Below are 20,696 nucleotides of genomic sequence, written 5' to 3' on the forward strand. Positions count from 1 at the left end.
GGATTTTGACGGTTTAATTTGACGCACGATCGACAGTTTATTCGACACAAACCATTTTTATCATGCAATTGAATACGTATATTTAGTGTGGGTTATATTATCTTTTACGTTGTGTAATTTTGTAAGGGTGAGGTTAAATACGACCCGTCCATCTTGGCATCCGTGTCGTTCGTAAATGAGGGACACTTTTAAGTGAAGGATTAGTTGCGCATGCGCTGAAGCAGATCTTTCGTTTACTTAAGCTAGTTATTTTTAAGTGACGGTTTTAAAGAATAAAAGTACAATGCAACAAATATATAATAATATTTTTATAAAAAATATATATATATATAATTAAACATTAAAAAGGCCATTAAAATTTAGTTTATTTAAAACAGCTTATTTGTCTTTATTGAACATTTAAACAAAATATTTGATACACAAAATATTAATAAAAGTTTGCATATGTGTTGTGTTTACTTTATTACACATTATGTATGTGTAATAAAGTAAACCTAAGTTGCTTCATTCCAGTAAATATGCATCATGAAATATTACTAACAACAATATAAAAGTTATTCTTACGTTTACTTTATAAAATAATTAAAGATTTCATAGTAAAACAAACTTAAAGTGGACGCATTTAGAATCATACTAAAAGTACTTTTACTAAAAAGTATAAACTATCAATCAGATGACAGAAGGCATGTAGAAGATTGCGTGCAAACAACTTTTTCAGCAAAGTGTTGATCATGTTGATAATTTAGATATTGTAGGTTTCATAGGGTTAACCTGATCTTTTCAACAGGGTACTGGCATCCTAGTTTTCATTTCAACTGTCTGTCAGTCTCCATCATCCTCCAGCCCTTGGGGAAGTCTCTTGATTGCAGCGAGGAAGTTTGATAGTGTGCGTCTGTTCCTGGTGGCTTAATGAAGGTGGTATTATGGTGTCACTCACCCTTCCATGTCTGATTGAAACTCAGTATTTATTCAATCTCCTCAGAGAAGGAAGCATGTTAATATGTGGTCTGACTAAAGAGTCACTTTCACACTTTCCACCCGTTTCATTGTCTGTTTCTCACTGTATCACCTGACAATAAATCAGCCTCAATTCTAAACGTAGACCTTGCGTTAAAATAAAAATCAACAATTTTCATTTGTGAGCATCCTTTAAGTGTTTTTTATTTGGTGGATCCCAACCCTAGTCTGTACTGATGGGGGTCCCAGATAGCCAGGAATAATAATAAAAAATGCTAAATGCAAATAATAGAATGCAGCTACATAATATAGTTTTTATTTTATCGTATATATAAGTTAGGATAAGTAAAATATGACTCAACCTAGGGACTAAAAATATATATTTTGTTGTTGACGTCAAAGGCTGTGTATCCAATCAAACACTAGAAGTTAGTTGGATGCCAACATAAAAACCATGAGCAACATAAAAACTGTTAAAAGAAAAAGAAAATACAACCCAGACTACATTAGATATAGGATCACTTCCAATTAGAATAAAGCTTGTTTGTGTCAACCACAATATGTTTTGAGTTAAAATTATTGTCAGCATTAAAATAAATAAATAAAAATTCAAGAGACTTGTAGGTCTATGCAGTTCATGGTGATTTTATTCTTTTAGCCACCATAAAATAAAAAAAAATTGACCATTCTTGTTTTTTTATGGAAGTTGCAGTATTTATTATAAATGATTTATCCATGCACATCTTTTTTTTTTTTTTTATGTGCCCTCGTAATCTTTAATCAAAATAACATCTCTTCTCTGATGATGTGTTTACTGGTGAGAGGGCGGTACATACAACCTGTCACTCACATGAGATCGACCAATAGCAAACCACATCCATCCAATCAATTCCCCATGGACAAAATCAAGCGTCACAACAGGAAAGGAAAAACTATCACAACGTCCGTTTCATGGTGATTTTAATTTTTGATTTTAAACAGGATATTTGTTTACTTTTCTACGATAAACAATTTTAAGATATCTAATAAATGAGACAGTATTGCAAAACCCATTAAGTCTGTAATACTTATTATGTTTTTTGTAGGTATCCGAACATAATAAAATAAGTGCATGTGACAGTAATTGTTATACTCACCATCGTGTTATAATCAGCTCAAGTATTTTCTCAATATAAATATAAAGAATTCTTTGTTTAGCAGCACGTAACCTTGAGAACACAACCTGAGCATCTCAAGTGTGTCTTATCAGAAACATCCAGTCTATGCGTGTGGAGACGTGAAGGGTTTTTGGGGCGTCAGGCCCTGTGAACGGGAGCTCTGGGAGCTGGATTCTGGTTTGAGCTGATCTGGTCCAGAACTTCCTTCTTTAACAATCGTATCCACCTGTGCAGGGCACTCAAAGTGAACGCAGTGAAAAACCTAGTGGAGACAGCATGTGAAAAGAGTGCATTAGGGCGGTAGAATTTCATAAAAAATGTGATTATTTTGACAAATACTGCATGTAAATTTGTTTTGCAATATGATGAAAACCTGGCATCATATTATCTCGATGTAAACTTATGAATGCAGCATTAATGTGATGCTGAAAGGAGTCACAGACACACATCCTGTGAGAGTTTGCAGAGATCGCTCACCTCATTAGCGGTGTTGTGAGTTCCCACAATACGAATAAAGGATGCAGGCTGTGTGTCAAACGTCAGATTCTGCCACGACCTGTAAGAATTACATGCAACTTATGTAAACTCTGAGGTGGTTATAGACAACTATAATGCAAGAAAATAATGAGATAATAACAATAAAAAGAAAAACAGCATTCACTGACCTGCATGCCACTTTTGTGTGGTCTATGACTCTCACCCAATGTTGCTGGTTTGTGGAAAGCTCAACGTAATAGCTATAGCTCCTCTCATCACAGTCCCACAACAGCAACCTATACACACACAGATTTCACAGCGTCAGCATGTCTAAACCAAAGACTTCAGTGATTGAAAGTCATATTGAGGGTTAAATACAACTTTACCCTGTTGTTTTGGGTTCAGAAACACAAGATTATTTCAACTCATCGTTTTTTTCATACAGCAAACTAGTTATAGTAAGGCACTTGCAATGCAAGAGAATAAATGGAAGCAATGCACTTCAAAGTATTTTCAAAAAGAATGGGTTAAAGTGCTTACAATAATTCCTCTGTACAAAAATTATTATACAGAATCTAGAAATTGTGCAAAGTAAAATTAAATTAAAAACAGGATCACCCAAACCAAAATTATTGGCATCATTAATCCATGACAATTTAAGAGACATTAGGAAAACAAACATTATAAAAGACACACTTCTTCTGACACGCGTTTTCTGTCAATTCCTGTCAATTTCTTATTGAACCTAGATATGCTATGTAAAAGATTTCGCTTTTTAATTTGTGTTTATGTATATGAAATATGAAATGTCATTTTCTTTTATCCTTACACATATCATGGGTTTACATTTTCTTTCACTACTAGTCTTGTGTTAGCATGTATAACGTTTAAGTCGTTATACATCCTAACGTTCGAAACAGTGTGTATCATATAATATATTACCTTGTCTTGTTTTCTTCTATTTAATTCCACCGTAAGTGTTTTTTTTGTATCCAATGTTATTAGATTTGAGATCTGTGGCCGAGGTTGTTTTTGGCAAATAACTGATTCAATTTGATTTTGTTCATCGCACAATGCTATTGTATGGCTTCAGAAAACTTGAAACACATTGCACGAGTCATAGGGACTACTTTTATGATACTTTAAGGTAATTTTTTGAGAGGAGAGAATCTTTGAGTTTAATTTATCATCATCTAAACATCTTTTATCTATTTTCCACAGAAGAAACCCATCCTAAATCATGACAGAATTATAACCTTTAAAGAGGACCTATTATGCTTTCTTACAGTGTGTAAACTTTCTTTAGTGTGTAAAGTGCTGTTTGAGCATGAAAAAGGTTGCAAAGTTACAAAGCACAAAGTCACTAAACTCCCTGAAACGCCTACATTGTAGTCTTGAGTTTCTTCTGGGAATGAACATGTCACTATATTTCTCATTTAAATCATTTCTGCCCAAGGCATATGCAAAATAAAGGGGCGAAGCCCGGTTGAGTTGCGTTAGAAGTGTATTGAAACTCACGGTTATGGTAAAGGGCGTGACATTTCACAAACAAGTTTGAAGCAGTTGACCAATCAGAGCACATTGCGTTTTTTGCAAAGAGGGGCTTCATAGAAACATGAACTAAACAGAACATTATAGTAAAATATGTGAAAAGTAATGTTAATTTTTTAACATTCATTCAAGCATAAAAAGTAAAAACCTATTCTAGTAGACTCCAAAAACAAAATCAAGATTTGGAAAAAGGCATAATACAGCCTCTTTAGCCTGTAACATAAGATCTCGTACCGCATTGAGCCCAGCATGTATGGCTGAGCGAGCTGGATAACAATGGCTCCAGAGCCCAGCTGGTGACAGGTGTATCCCGAGTCCCAGTCATAGTGGCTGGTGTCCCCGTTCAGCAGGGCGTTTCTGCTGCGACTCACACCCTCTACCACACTAGCACACGCCTGCACGGTCGCCACGTTCTCTGTGGGAACTGCAGGGAGACGCGGGATGAGTTTAAGTAACCGAGCTGATATGCGTGTAACTTCCTGAATAACCACTGAAATTAGGAAAACTACGTTACCTATTAGGCCTCTCTCCAGGGTGAAAGGTCGCTGTGTGTACATGCACTCTAGAGCCACCAGGTGAAACACTTTGTTGACTGTGTTATGTGTCCCCACAATGCGAATAAACCTGAGTTCACAAAAAAAAAAAGTGTCCACAAGCAAACACACAGTCAGATAGCAATATAACATTCTACAACCTTACAATTAATTTCGCTCCTCTGCAGAAGACATTTGTTTGTAGTGGATTTCTTTTAGACCATACATCCCACCCAGGACATCCTAAACTTTTCAGAGATAATAAGCTTTGAGTATAAGCATTGAAACTTTCTCTATTTGCTTTTTTTTGTGTCACAATTGAACAAATCTAAATGGAAATGCCATTTGTATTTGATTGATTTACAACAAGTTACCCCAAAAACATGTTAATATAATAACTTGTACACCACGTATAAGGTTTGTTCAGCATGTAAGCATTATATAATAAACTGTTATAAATTCCTATTCTGTAATACACTGTTCATCACATAAACCTTAACCTACTGTTCAAAAGTTTGAGATTTCTTTTGTTAAATACATTTAAGTGCCCCTATTATGCCTTTTGAATATTACCTATCATGCAGTGTGTAATACAGCTCTTTGTTAATGTGAAAGTCTACAAAGTTTTAAAAATGAAAGTGCAACACAAAGTCATTTGTCTCCTAAAAGAAAGAATCGACTCTGAACTGCCGAAACGAGTCACCAGCAAGTCTCACTTCCTGTTACATGCCCATGTTGTTAAAATGTTACAAATTTGTATAATGCCCACCAATGGTCTTTTCTGGCTGCCCGCGAACAACGTCAACTTTGACCCGCTTGCAAACACTAGTGGTAGCTGAGACGGGAAGAGTTTGGTTCATGATGTGAACTTGTCGAGAAGACACTCTTTTCTGCGCTGCAAATCCACTTTGCATGCACTTCAAAAGGATAAGGACTCGCACTTGATTTATACGATAAAACGGACGCCATCATTGCTGTCCGTATCACTGTGTATCAAGTGCTGAGGAAGACTCATGCTGTAAGAGGTAGACCAATCACAACAGACTGGGCCATCTGACCAATCAAAGCAGAGTAGGCTCACGTAAAAGGAGGTTTAGAGAGACCGAATCTTCAAACAAACCGGTTGCAGTCTCTTTGAGAAATGAGGTGATGTGCAATGTATATTAGAAGAATATTTTCAGGTGTTTTTATTTTATTTTATTTTTTTACCTTGGATGCATGTAAACCTATTGTAGGAAACCTCTAAAACAAAATTAGGAACCTTTAAAATAGCATAATAGGGGCACTTTAATACTTTTAACTTCACTGTGTCCTTGCTGAATAAAAGTAAATTGTTACAGAAGGCGTCAATTTCAAAAACATGTTGTTCTTTTCTATTTCTATTAATCAAATAATACTGAAAGAATTTGTTTCCACAAAAATATTAAGCATCACAACTCTGTGATTATAGGATTTCTGTGATTTTTGATTATAGGAAATGTTTCTTGAGCACCAACTCAGCATATTAGAATGATTTCTGAAGGATCATGTGACACTGAATACTGGAGTAATGGCTGCTGAAAATTCAGCTTCGCATCACATTAATGATTTTTTTTATTTATTTTTAATGTCACTTTTTTGCCTAAACTTAATTTTCATTTCAATCTAGATGTCTTCTGTTGAGTAAGTAGTACAGTAGTAATGTTTATTTCAAAGATAAACAAGGTTTCCCAAATCAAAATTTGAGAAACAGAGTCTAGTTGTTGTGTAATGAGTTCCACCTGCAAACTCGTGCTGGGAAATAGAGATGCTGCCAGGAGCGGCACAGGGACTTGGAGTGATCCACCACACGTACCCAATCCAGCTCATCCATAGACACCTCGACATAGTACGAGTAAGACCTGCAGACATGAGCGAGCCATCAAAATGCTGCAAATGGGCATAATTTAATAAGTTTAGTAAAGATATTGTACATTCAAAATAAGCCACATGAAACAAGGTGTGCCAAGCTTAACATTAATAATCAATGCCAGTGGTTCTTGTGTCTTGTATCCAAAGATATTGTATGTCATATGTGCTATTTTTTTTGGTGCTAATCGGGATCAAATTTCATTCCTTTCATTATGGCCACGTTCACACAGCAGCAGAATACAGTACTATTTTGAGGCCAAAAATGTACTGATGAGTTTTATGAAGTTTATTGTACACTGTGTGCAGAATTATTAGGCAAGTTGTATTTTTGAGGATTAATTTTGTTATTGAACAACTACAGTGCTCTCAGTCAATCCAAAATGTTAATAAACCTCAATCCTGAATATTTAAGGAAGCAAAAGTGAGGTTTTGGCTTTCTTAGGAGAATATCTATGTGTGCACAATTATTGGGCATCTCTTAGTGTGCAGAATTATTATGCAGCAAAATGAAAAATGAAAATTTTCCCATCTCACTTGTTTATTGTAGTCTGTTAAAGTGAGAATGATAAACAAACAACTCAATTTACAAATAAACATCTCTGACATATAAAAAAAAAAAAAAAAATTCAGTGACCAATATAGCCACCCTTCTTTTCAATAACAGTTATTAGCCTTCCATTCATGGAGTCTGTCAGTTTATTGATCTGTTGATGATCAACTTTTTGTGCAGCAGCCCCCACAGCCTCCCATACACTGTTCAGAGAGGTGTACTGTTTTCCTCCACCATAAATCTCCCGTTTAAGAAGGGCCCACAAGTTCTCAATAGGGTTTAAATCAGGTGACGAAGGGGGCCATGTCATAATTCTTTCATCTTTAAGGCCTTTACTGGCTAGCCACGCAGTGGAGTACTTTGATAGGCCGGGAGCCAGGTCCACTCCTCAGGATGTTTTTTGCTACCTTTTTTTCACTATTATTTCCTATTATTTTATACCTTGGGCCATCACAAGTTGATAATGACCACCCCCAACTCGGCCCCGTTTGGTCTCAGGGGCCAAAAAACACCCTTTTTGGGGAAAGATTTTGGCGGAATGATGTAATTGTGAATATTAAGGTACTGCAGCTACATAAATGGTCATATAACCCCCAAATTTTGCATGGTGTATCCTGACACATAGGGTAAACTAGCAGAAAAAGATTCTGGGGATTGCTGCTTTTTTGCTGTCAAATATCACCCTCAACATACCCCAAAAGACAAAAAAATGTCTGTCCGCCTGACAAATTGTCATCACAAGTGACCATTTTCAAGCATTTTATTATACACATCACTGCCCCAAATGTACATGAAAAACTTCCCAAGTTTATAAGCTTCAATTTAAGTCCAAGATGACCTTTCTATCTAGAGGATTGCAGCTGGTATAACCAAAGTTCTCCACTGTACCTCCAATCAGAGAAAATGGAACTTTCAAGAATTACCATTCCATAGGGAATTAAAGGTACAATATGCAGGATTTTTCGCCACCAGGGGTCGCTAACCTCTTACAATAACAAAGGCGTATATTGATGACGTATATTCCGTATTAAGCGAAATTATGGATCCTGTCGTCAAGCTGATGGATCTTTTATGGATGAGTGAATACATTGATGTTTTTAACATGACTGTTGTGTGAAGCAGGGCGCGATTGCTAGACGTATACCAGCGCCACACGCAATGCGAGTCCTGCCGATATAAAGGATAAGGACATTTCATTCTACCGACTACAAGCAAGTGCTGCATTACTACTCACACAGGTCAGTTTATTAAACGAATGAAACTTGAGGTAACGCAGCGCTGTTTCACTTGCTCTAACAGTTACACTATCACACTAAACGGCATTTGAATGTGTTGAATGTTGTTAGTTAGGTTGTTTGTATGAGACTAAGTAAGCTAGATCAACATTAGAATAACATACAGATCAAATTCTAACATTTCATCATGTTGAACTAAATAACATTGATTAGTTTCATGTACATTTGCTCACCTGTCTAATAAAGAACATGCAACACTCGCGTGTCTGTCACGTCAAAGTTAGTCGCGGACATGCAGCTCTCGGCATCTCGAAAGATGTTTGTCTCAAAGTCTGCTTGCCATGGTCCATAATGTTTGAACAAAACAACAGCGTGAGCGTCCTGCTGGGCACCCAGTTGTCAACGTGTGTCGCCATGGTTACTATTGCAGTACGAGGTCAAACCTGGCGGAAACCAGGGCTAACGCGGATATGACGCCATTGACTGGCGACTCCTCACCCCTGCTCACACACCCCGTTTCCTTGGTTAAAATCGCAATTTTCACACGATTTACCTTTAAGCATATTTTTAGCATATGAACAATATTTCTAAAACGAGTTGAGACTTGACTTATGTACTGCTATACTATACGAAGTGAATTGCATGAAAAGTGAGTACTGTTATGCCCCTAGGTGGACGGGTCAGGGTGCAACATACAAAATTCATACAAAATCAATTAACCAAATGTGAGATTTATTAAAGCATAAAATAGAAAACATTTCTTTGGTTCTTAGATCTTTTTGCTGCTTATCCATGCTGTACTTAGACGAATGGTCATGTTAGTGTATTGTATTAGTGTAGAATATAAACTCTCAATCATCATTTTCCTCCTCTTCCTCCTCTTCACCTATATTCGTATGGATTTCATCAGTCAAGTCCTCTTCATTTGTTTCATTTTCTGCCAAGACATCAACAAGGGCTTGGGGGATGACGTCCCCCTCAAACCATAGTGGTTCTAGCTTGCCTGTCTCTGTGTTTATGTGAAATCCATGTCAAATATGATGTTGACAGTTGATGACTTGGCATAATACAGGAGGATCAAGAGTCTTTTTTTGTTTTTTTAAATTTTTTGTTTTTTCAATAACCATGCATAAACGATATTCTCTCAAAAATACAAACATGTACATACATGTTGCTCACATATTATGGTAGCCCTGTTTGTGCTAAATAGAGTGTAATTACACCTTTGCTGAAAAAAAGCACAACTGAAAAAAGCACAAATGTCAGGGCATGTCCAAACATCTCAAGGACCTCAAAAACACCTTAGACCCCAGAGGGTTAAAGGTACAATATCCAGGATTTTTGCAGTAAAATATCCAAAAACCACTAGGCCCATGTTATATATTTTGTTTAGTTGATTAGGCTACTTACAATATCCCAAATTTTCCAACTATTTGTAAATCGTGAGAAAATTGCGATTTTAACCAAGGAAACGGGGTGTGTGAGCAGGGGTGAGGAGTCGCCAGTCAATGGCGTCATATCCGCATTAGCCCTGGTTTCCGCCAGGTTTGAGTTCGTACTGCATTAGTAACCATGGCGACACACGTTATTTAGTTCAACATGATGAAATGTTAGAATATGATCTGTATGTTATTCTAATGTTGATCTAGCTTACTTAGTCTCATACAAACAACCTAACTAACAACATTCAACACACTCAAATGCCGTTTAGTGTGATAGTGTAACTGTTAGAGCAAGTGAAACAGCGCTGCGTTACCTCAAGTTTCATTCGTTTAATAAACTGACCTGTGTGAGTAGTAATGCAGCACTTGCTTGTAGTCGGTAGAATGAAATGTCCTTATCCTTTATATCGGCAGGACTCGCATTGCGTGTGGCGCTGGTATACGTCTAGCAATCGCGCCCTGCTTCACACAACAGTCATGTTAAAAACATCAATGTATTCACTCATCCATAAAAGATCCATCAGCTTGACGACAAGATCCATAATTTCGCTTAATACGGAATATACGTCATCAATATACGCCTTTGTTATTGTAAGAGGTTAGCGACCCCTGGTGGCGAAAAATCCTGCATATTGTACCTTTAATTCCCTATGGAATGGTAATTCTTGAAAGTTCCATTTTCTCTGATTGGAGGTACAGTGGAGAACTTTGGTTATACCAGCTGCAATCCTCTAGATAGAAAGGTCATCTTGGACTTAAATTGAAGCTTATAAACTTGGGAAGTTTTTCATGTACATTTGGGGCAGTGATGTGTATAATAAAATGCTTGAAAATGGTCACTTGTGATGACAATTTGTCAGGCGGACAGACATTTTTTTGTCTTTTGGGGTGTGTTGAGGGTGATATTTGACAGCAAAAAAGCAGCAATCCCCAGAATCTTTTTCTGCTAGTTTACCCTATGTGTCAGGATACACCATGCAAAATTTGGGGGTTATATGACCATTTATGTAGCTGCAGTACCTTAATATTCACAATTACATCATTCCGCCAAAATCTTTCCCCAAAAAGGGTGTTTTTTGGCCCCTGAGACCAAACGGGGCCGAGTTGGGGGTGGTCATTATCAACTTGTGATGGCCCAAGGTATAAAATAATAGGAAATGATAGTGAAAAAAAGGTAGCAAAAAACATCCTGAGGAGTGGACCTGGCTCCCGGCCTATGATGCATGCGATGGAGCATTGTCCTGCATAAAAATCACCGTCTTCTTGAAAGATGCAGACTTTTTCCTGTACCACTGCTTGAAGAAAGTATCTTCTAAAAACTGCCAGTAGGTTTGGGAGTTCATTTTAAGTCCATCTTCAACCCGAAAAGGTCCAACTTGCTCATCTTTAATAATACCAGCCCATACCATTACCCCACCTCCACCTTGCTGTTGTCTGAGTCGAAGTGGAGCTCTGTGCCCATTACTGATCCAGCCACGGGCCCATCCATCTGGTCCGTCAAGCGTCACTCTCATCTCATCAGTCTATAAAACCTTTGAAAAATCTGTCTTCAGATATTTCCTGGCCCAGTCTTGACGTTTCAACTTATGTTTCTTGTTCAGTGGTGGTCGGATTTCAGCCTTCCTTACCTTGGCCATGTCTCTGAGCACTGAACACCTTGTACTTCTGGGCACTCCAGGTAGGTTGCAGTTCTGGAATATGACAGCACTGGAGGATAATGGGTTCCTGGAAGCTTCACGTTTGATTCTTCTCAAATCTTTGGCAGTTCATTTGCGGGGGTTTTTCTCAACACGTTTCTTGCGACTCTGTTGAGCATTTGCTACAAAACGTTTGATGGTTCAGTGATCACGCCCCAATATCTTAGCAATTTCAAGAGTGCTGCATCCCTCTGAAAGACTTATTACAATTTTTGACTTTTCAGAGTCAGTTAAATCTCTTTTTTGGCCCATTTTGCCTGAGGAAAAGAAGCTGCCTAATAATTATGCACACCTTGATATAGGGTGTTGATCTCCTTCCCTCATTACACAAATACATATCACCTGAAATGCTTAAATCCAATAAGGATTCAAGTTTATACAGCTTGGAGTTGGAAAAAATCATTAAAATGAGGATATGGTCAAAATACTCACTTGCCTAATAATTCTGCACACAGTGTACATCACACAAAAGTGTCAGTTTAAATCCAGAAAATCACTGTAAGAGCTGAATAAATAGTATAAGAAGTGCACATTAAAGTCTTATGATCCATAAACTCTCTCTCTCCCTTTCAATATGATCAACATACACAGCGAATTAAACAAACACTCGTTACAACTAACAGAAAACAAATATATACACAGGTTTTCAGGGGTTGCTTAATAAACTGGTAAACTTTATATACGTAAAACGACTCAGATGAACTGTAATAAAGTGCGCGCTCTCCCTTCCATTACTGCCGTGATCAGTAACGTTAGGCCTATTGCTCCGGAGACTGTAAGCTGGAGCACGAACAGTTGGTACAGATCCATCTTCGAGTAACAACAAGAGTACATGAAGACTGATATGTTCATTCTTACATCGTATAACAAAACAGGCCGGGTCTACGCTTAAACTGCAGTGTCCATCAACAGTCGTGGGGGGGCCTTGTGCACTTTCATTTGAAAGCCACATTTCTAGCGTCTGTACAACCGCATTTCTCCATCTTAAAAATATATCTAAAATATGACATATGCTCTCAATAACAAATGCAGAAAAGAAAAGTTAATTCATGCGTTCATGACCTCAAGGCTAGATTATTGTAATGCTCTACTGGGTGGTTGCCCTGCATGCTTAATAAACAAACTCCAGCTGTTCCAAATTGCAGCTGGAGTTCTTACTAGAACCAGGAAATATGGCCATATTAGCCTGGTTCTGTCAACACTGTATTGGCTCCCTATTAAAATTTTCCTATTTAGACCCCAAACTCTGGAACAGCCTTACTAGCCTTGTTCGAGTAGTTTGAGTCTAAAATTTAAATCCGTTAAAGGATTGTCAGGCTGCATAAATTAGGTCAACCGGAACCAGGAACACTTCCCACAACAACAGACGTACTTGTTACATGGTAAGAAAAATGGCATCTACGCTAATATTAGTCTGTCTGTCTCATCCTTATCTCGAGGTTACCGTAGTCAGCCGGATCCGGGTCATGTCCAGATCAGATGGTGGACCTGCACTTGGACACGACCTCAACGCAGCTCTGAATGTCAGCAGAGACCATGTCAACTAGAACAATCCCCTATGAAGACCTCGTCGACATGACAGCCATCGGCACAGATCCTCAGCAAAGCCCACAAGAACCAGACAAGTCCTCCCCACAGACCTATGACCAGCTTCGTCTCCATACCAGAATGATGAATCCAATCTTCAAGCAGAAGGAACTGGATGAAATATTTTGAATGCTACCGATTCACAATCTGACTTCTGACTTGTGATGGAGCATGAATCATAATCGCACCGTGTTTGTTCGTTGGCCAGAGGAGAACTGGCCCCCCGAGTTCTCACAAGGTTTTTTTTTCTCCATTTCTGTCACTTGATGGAGTTTGGGTTGCTTGCCACTGTAGCCTCTGGCTTGCTTAGTTGGGGACACTTAATACTCAGCAGTGTTACTGATTTGACTGCAGTGACACTATTGGATGAAAACTCAACTAAGCTGGAAAATGACATCACTGTTTTCTACTTTTTAGCTGAATTAATTTATTAATTGATGTACTTTACACAGTTACTGAACCAAAATGAATCAACACTGAACTGAATTATGATTGTTTACTATTGTCCTTTTAGAGTTGCTTTATATCAGAATTGAATTCTGTTTGCATCATTGAATCATTATCTTTCTGTTTATCACTGTAAAGCTGCTTTGAAACCATCTGTATTGTATAAAGCGCTATATAAATAAAGGTGACTTTATCACTGTCCCTTTACCACAACTGTCCCTTTAATGTTGCATTACCTGCTGTCCTTGTCCCACAGCAGTAGACGTATGTGGTTGATGATGGAGGATTGACCCAAGCGGACCTGGATGCCAGCAGCTCGTCCCTCTTCTTCTATGGGGTGTCTCGAGAAGCCATGGTCCAGATCATAGTTCTGCGTGTCTCCATCCAGGAGAGCAGACTTCAGCTCACCCTTCACCACCACGGCGCCATGCTTCATAGTGGCAATGTTCTCCTCTGGGACTACAACGAAGCAGAGGACACATTTTAGTCAAACTGAAGCATTATCAACATTTTCCGTACTCTAGGGATTTTTACGTTACATGTAAGTGTTGTAAAAGGTGGACAAATAACTCAAATTTCCAGATATTTACATTTTTAATTATACTTTGCACTAAGAAAAATACATAAAAACAAAAATATAAAAACTGTAAATCTCAAGCATTACCATCGGAAACTGTTAGCTACAGATTAATTAGGCCATATCAAACATTTTATAATGTTAGTCAAAGTTTTTGCACCAAACATGATAGTCATTTAGTAATACATGACCATTTTACACCATTCAAATTAGACAGGCCATGCAGACCATTTTTGTTTCTCTACCATATTTGTCTTAATATGCAATATTTGGGTTTATTTTCTGTCACTTTCCATACTGTTAGTGTTAGTCCTTTGTGAAATCTCTTTAACTAATAAAAGCTTCAATAAAACTTCTGCAAGATGAAAATCATGTTTGATGAAGGCAGTTGGTTTCCAATAATAATAATGTATAAATTATAGATCGTTTTAAAATTAAAATCAAAAAAAAAAAGTTAACTGATTTGTCATGATGTGACCTCTGTTTCCTTTAATAATCTAAAGCAGCTTTTGCACAGTTGGGCCCAACGGTTCTAAGAATGGTAAGGAATGGTTCCAGGTATATTTCCACTTGAGTTTGGTTCGGCACGATAACAATCCGTTATCGACCCAGAATTCTCAGCACGGTTGGCTAACCATATTATACCGTGCTGGCCCCAGCCCCATTATCAGCTCCGTTAATGAAACCATATCCGTACAGGCTGGGTCAGATCGGCACGGGAATTGAGCGGTTAAAGGGATAGTTCACTTTGAAATTAATTTTTGATATGTTTTAGCTTACCTCAAAGGCATCCAAGATGTAGGTGTCTTTGTTTCCGCAGTAGTTTCATATTGATATTTTTAGGTCAAATCGTTCTTGTCTGTCAGTCATATAATGCAGGTCTATGGTCACCACCTCAATGCACAGAGAAGTCCAAATTAAACATGATTTAATGACTCGTAAATGTTAGTACACATTGATGGCCTAAGACAAGAAACGAGGGGTTTGTGTGAGAAAACTAACAGTATTTATATCGTTTTTACCTCTTGTAACCACAGCCACGTCCAAGTGATCTGAGGGCGCAGGCGCTTCGGTCTGCGCAAGCGCCGGCAAGTGGCGGAAGTGATCTCTCGCGCGGTAGCGAAAAAAATTCAACGTTGTCTGTTGATATATCGAAATCGTCTTCCATTGCGATTTCCTGTATATCTAAATATGTTTAGATCTTCACAGTGAGAGGTAACACTTCCGAAATCTCTGTGTAAACAATGAGTGACGTACACGCGCGAGAGATCACTTCCGGCGCTTTCCGGCGCTTGCGCAGACCGAAGCGCCGGCGACCTTAAATCACTTGGACGTGGCTGTGGTTACAAGAGGTAAAAATGATATAAATACTGTTCGTTTTCTCACACAAACCGCTCGTTTCGTGTCTTAGGCCATCAATGTGTACTTACATTTACGAGTCATTAAATCATGTTTAATTTGGACTTCTCTGTGCATGCTCTTTGAGGTGGTGACCATAGACCTGCATTATATGACTGACAGACAAGAACGGTTTGACCTAAAAATATCAAAATTGAAACTACTGCGGAAACAAAGACACCTACATCTTGGATGCCCTTGAAGTAAGCTAAAACATATCAAAAATTAATTTCAAAGTGAATTATCCCTTTAAGCAAGAAGCGAGAACGGTTTGACCCAACGCTGGAAAAGCAGCTTAAGTGTTCATGTATGTAAAGACGGATAAGCAGAGAGAAGTAAACGGACTGAGCATGCCACGGTAGTTGAGGTCCATGTCTCTGCTTTCTGAGCGGGTCTGTATGGCATCTAGCAGGTCATCCGGGCTGAGGAGGCCCGAGGGACGAACCACATTCAGCATTTCAGAAAGGGTCATCAAGGGCAGTCGGACTGATGACATCACTTCCTTTGCCTCTGGACCATCACCGTTGTGGTGACACCAGCGGCAGAGGGCCTGGAAGATCTCCCTTTCACTTGCAGCAAAGGAATCTCTCCTCACAACCGTCAACAGTGCAGACTGCAGAGAGCAAACATAAGAAACAGCCATGTTACATACTAAACTTAATTAAGCATTAAAATTGTCATATCTTCTATCACTCGCCTTTGAAAGGGTGAGAAAGCCGTCTGACTTCAACACTTCGGTGGCGTTGCGGTCCATGTAGGCCATGCAGGCCTCAGCCAGCCCATTCAGACAGTACAGACTAGCCACATCAAACACCAGACAGACGTTTCGCGTGCTCAATAAAGTGCGGAGGAACTCGCATATGGAGCCCTCTAGTGGTTGGAGGCCATAGCGGTGCGCCAGTCCCAGGAAATCTAACAGAGTCTCTTCCCTGGCTTCACTCAGGGTGGCTCTGCCCGTGTACAGATACCGCAATAACATGGAAAAAGCCTCGGCACGTGTTTCTTCCAGCCGAACCTCTGCCTGGGCCTGGGACTCTCTGAGCCCTCCATACAGCAAAGCCCTTTTTTGGAAAGACAAAGAAAAGAAAAAGGATGAAATGAAAGAAGAATTTCACCAAGGTTAGGTTACAAAGCCTATTTTAGAAACGAGAAATGATTTTACAAAATGGGTACTTCTTTGCAACATTGACACTGTTATTGTACTGAGCTGACTCAACACTGAATCTAAATTGAGCTGGATATAATGATACTACTGTCTTCTATAGCGCTGCTCATGGCTGAAATTGAAGTTGTTTCATTGTTACATTTTGTGTAGAAAGCATAAAAACTTGGAGATATCAGCATCAAATTCTTTTGAACAGTTGAACTGTTTGTAAAGTTAAATTAGACAGTGAAATATTAACCCTGTTACCTTTCTGAATTGATAATTATATCCTATCATTGTTAGTTCAGGTCCAGGGATAGTTCACCCAAAAATGAAAATTCTGTCACCATTCACTCAACCTCTTGTTGTTTCAAACCTGTAAGACTTTTGTTAAAAGCCTAAATAAAATCTGTTCAGCGTATAAAGCAATTGTGTCTCTTCAGAAAAATTTGGACTAAACCGCTCAATTCATATGGATTAGTTTTACGATCTCTTTATGACCTTTATAAAGTGTCAATGTGGTAGTTGTGTAGCTGTCAATTTAGCTGACAGAAATATCTCAGATTTCATCAAAAATATCTTAATTTGTGTTCCGAAGATGAACGAAAGTCTTTGGTTTGGAACGTCATGAGGGTGAAAAATGAATGACAGAATTTAAATTTTTGGCTGAATTAACCCTTTAAATAATATTATCAGATAACTTTTGATTTTAATAATTTACTTGTAAATGCTGATATTAACTAAGATTAATACATGCATTAGAAGTATTTTCATTTGTTAACTAATGCTAACAAATTAACCTTATTGTAAACCAAAATGTATTAGTTTAACTTCAGATGACAATGCAATTTATTAACAAATTATTGCATCAGTTTTGTCACATCATTTGTCTGAATGTTTAAAATCTTACAAAAACTTTCTAAATAAAAAAAGGCATGCGTTTCATAGAATGACACTGATTCACTATAGTATAAAATTAATTCTTTTTTTCTATCATAAATCATTTAAATCAAGAAATGCCCCAATAGACAAGCAACATCTCATGAAGAGCAACCTGAAATACTGGCAGCGGGCCGCTAGAATGACTCTGTGTGCAGGAAAGTGCTTCTCCTCCACCACGAAGGTGACATCGCTGTACTCTTCCCCAGGAACTAAAGCGCCGAGCTGCTCTGACAGGAGATGGAGGTGGTCGATCTCAGACGCAGAGCTCACCGGCCGCAGAGGATGACTGTCACTCATGACCACTGCTGGGGAACACCTTCACATCTGAATCATATAACAAACATTTGAATTTGTCAATGAAAACAGTACATGGATGTGTGCATTCATTGGATAATTCCTGCTGAATTATAAAGAAGGCCTTTATTAACCCCCTAGAGCCGTGTGGAGCACTTTTATCATGGATGCACTTTGATGGACTTCAAAAAATATACATCTATTCACTGCTATTATAAAGCTTGGAAGAACCAGGACATTCTTTAATATAACTCAGATTGTATTCGTCTGAAAGAAGAATGTCATATACACCTAGGATGACTCGAGGATGAGTAAATCATGGGCTAATTTTCATTTTTGGGTGAACTATCCCTTTAATACATTCACTTTCTCCCTGTCCTCTGTCACTTTCCATACTGTTCATCTTTTGTCAAATTAAATCTAACGCCCCGGTTTCACAGACAAAGCTTAAGCCTATAGTCCCAGACTAAAATGCATGTTTGACTTGTTTTAACTGAAAGCAACTTGCGCTGACATATCTTAAAATATGTCAGTTCCATTGTTTTGTCTCAAGATGCACATCAGTGATATTTCTTTTTCTAAGGAACATTTATAAAAGCTACTTAAATGTCCTAACTGAACCAATGCCTAATCTAAGCCCTGTCTGTGAAACCAGGCCAAAATGTGTTAGTTGGTTTGTCTTATTTTAAAACACTCTACCATGATACATATAATTACACATATAAATGCATATAAATGTAAAAGATCAAAATGTTAATATATATAGTTGAATAAATAATTCAATTTAAAACAAGTTGACACTCTTGTGGGCTTGAATAATAAAATGGCAAACCTCTGTGAGAGGAAAATTATGTTTACTTTACAATAACATCAATAATGCATAAAAGGTCTGAGGATCATTATTGTATAGTAGTTATGTAGTATAGGATATGAATATCCAGTAAAAAAAAATATGCTTATAATATGTCTCAACACCAACAAATGTTTAATATGTCACTAAATTGCAGTTTCTCGGCGGTTATAAACATAAGCGAACATTCATCGTCATTCGAATTAACAATAAAACGCAAGCATTACTCAAAGATACAATAATACATGCTAGGTTTGTGGTAAAATCAATGAAATATAGCAAGGTTACATTAGAGCAAATGCGACGTTATCGTCTATAAGCTTCTACTCACCAACACCAATACAGATTCGATTTGTCTCCGCCTAAAGCAGACCGAGAAGGCAACAAAGCTCTATTGACTCCAAATATGTACAATGTATATATCAATTAATAAGTAAAATGTGTTAAATACAAATTTGTAACGAGCTACAAATCCATTCGTTCCACAGACAAAACCCTAACCGGATGTTTTTAAGGCGCCCGTACGTTACGCGTTTGTGTCACAGCGCCTCTAGTGGACTGATGATGTATAACGTCTTTCTTCCTCCGGAGCGGTTGAGGGCTCAGAAAGCTAAAAAAAAAAAAAAAAACTCAGAAAATTCGGTCATCACTCACCCTCATGTTGTTCCAAACCTGTATGAATTATTTTTTTCTGCTGAACACAACAGAAGATATTTTTAACCATACAGTTGATTGCAGGCCTTTGCACAATAGAGAGCCTAAGTCCCTCCCCTCCGCTTCCGGCTCATGGGACCAATGGCGAGAGACAACTTTTATTCCGTCTGAACTGTGCCCTGAATTACACATATGATGTTTGTCAATTTAAAAGATAATTCTGAAAGTCAAGAAAGTCGCAGTTTGTCATGAAACAGGAGAGTAACATTTAGTTTTATGTGAAAATCGCTCAATGAACTACATCTCCCGGGAAGCGAAACAACGAGCGAGATCCGCTGCTCGTGTGTGTGCAGTCTGGTACAAAACACTCAGACATGACGGCGTAACGTTACGATTATAACGTAAGACTATAGAAAAAATTACAGACGTTAGCTTCAGTAAAGTTAGCTTCATTCATTGAGAGAAAATGTGCGCCTTTGGGGTTTGTAGTCTTTGTAGTTACGTATTTCCACAGTCTTATACCTCAACAGTTTTACATCAAACTGCGACTTTCTTGACTTTAAACTGTATATTTTAAATTGACAAACATCATATGTGTAATTCAGGGCACAATTCAAACGAGATCAAAATATTTGTTGACTATAATATTTTTTCCGGTCGACCGGAAGGGGAGGGACTTAGGCTCAATGTGGAGAAAAAAAATACTATGGAAGTCAATGGGGCCAATCAACTGTTTTCTAACTTTAAGCTAACTTAAAGGGATAGTTCTCCCAAAAATGAAAATGTTGTCATTACTTACTAACTCTAAGTTGTTCCAAACCTGTATGAATTTCTTTCTTCTGTTGAACACAAAATAAATTATTTTAAAGAATGTTGGAAAACCAGACAGTTGACGGCACCCACTGACTTTCATAGAAGGAAAAAAAACACTAAGGGTGTAATATTATACCAATTGTCTCTTGATTATACTATATAGGGAGTCATCAACTGTCTGGTTACCAACATTCAGGTTTGGAACAACTGGAGGGTGAGCAAATGATGACAATTTTTGGGTGAACTATCCCTTTAAACCAATTTTAAGAAGCTAATGTTCAGCTCAACTTCCCATTGTCCTTCCGTATTTAAATGTAGAAGGCTTTAGGACATAAAAACTGAACAGCTTTAGTGGATAGACACCAATCTAGCCTAAACAAAACTTTATTATTACAGATCCTCTAAAGGATGCATTCCGATTATACCAACTGCATTCTTTAACATAACGCAAATCTAGAAACTGGTTGGATCCTTCCCACGCAAGATTCTTCACTTTGACCA

At 37.9% G+C, this 20,696-nt stretch overlaps 1 protein-coding gene across 1 annotated transcript; it reads right to left on the reverse strand.

Moving 5' to 3' along the window:
* Positions 1 to 1,900: 1,900 nt before the first annotated feature.
* btbd9 (BTB (POZ) domain containing 9) lies at positions 1,901 to 19,252 on the reverse strand. The gene is made up of 11 exons (XM_056250595.1): positions 19,060 to 19,252; positions 17,697 to 17,908; positions 16,196 to 16,559; positions 15,844 to 16,111; positions 13,760 to 13,982; positions 6,436 to 6,555; positions 4,657 to 4,766; positions 4,377 to 4,566; positions 2,780 to 2,887; positions 2,592 to 2,670; positions 1,901 to 2,376 (listed from the first exon to the last, which is right to left on the reverse strand). Exons 2-11 carry the CDS (start codon positions 17,879 to 17,881, stop codon positions 2,218 to 2,220), a joined length of 1,806 nt encoding a protein of 601 aa, XP_056106570.1. The 5' UTR covers positions 17,882 to 17,908; positions 19,060 to 19,252; the 3' UTR covers positions 1,901 to 2,217.
* Positions 19,253 to 20,696: the final 1,444 nt, after the last annotated feature.

Source organism: Rhinichthys klamathensis, unplaced genomic scaffold (genome assembly GCF_029890125.1).
Source record: "Rhinichthys klamathensis goyatoka isolate OS25496 unplaced genomic scaffold, OSU_Roscu_1.1 h1tg000072l_1, whole genome shotgun sequence".
NCBI lineage: Eukaryota > Metazoa > Chordata > Actinopteri > Cypriniformes > Leuciscidae > Rhinichthys > Rhinichthys klamathensis.

Coding starts and splice junctions, on each gene's coding strand:
- btbd9 (XM_056250595.1), bottom strand. CDS start 17,881: ATGAGTGACAGTCATCCTCTGCGGCCGGTGAGCTCTGCGTCTGAGATC. Junction 16,112..16,195: donor GCTTTCTCACCCTTTCAAAG/GCGAGTGATAGA, acceptor TGCTCTCTGCAG/TCTGCACTGTTGACGGTTGT. Junction 4,567..4,656: donor CCTGGAGAGAGGCCTAATAG/GTAACGTAGTTT, acceptor GTCTCCCTGCAG/TTCCCACAGAGAACGTGGCG.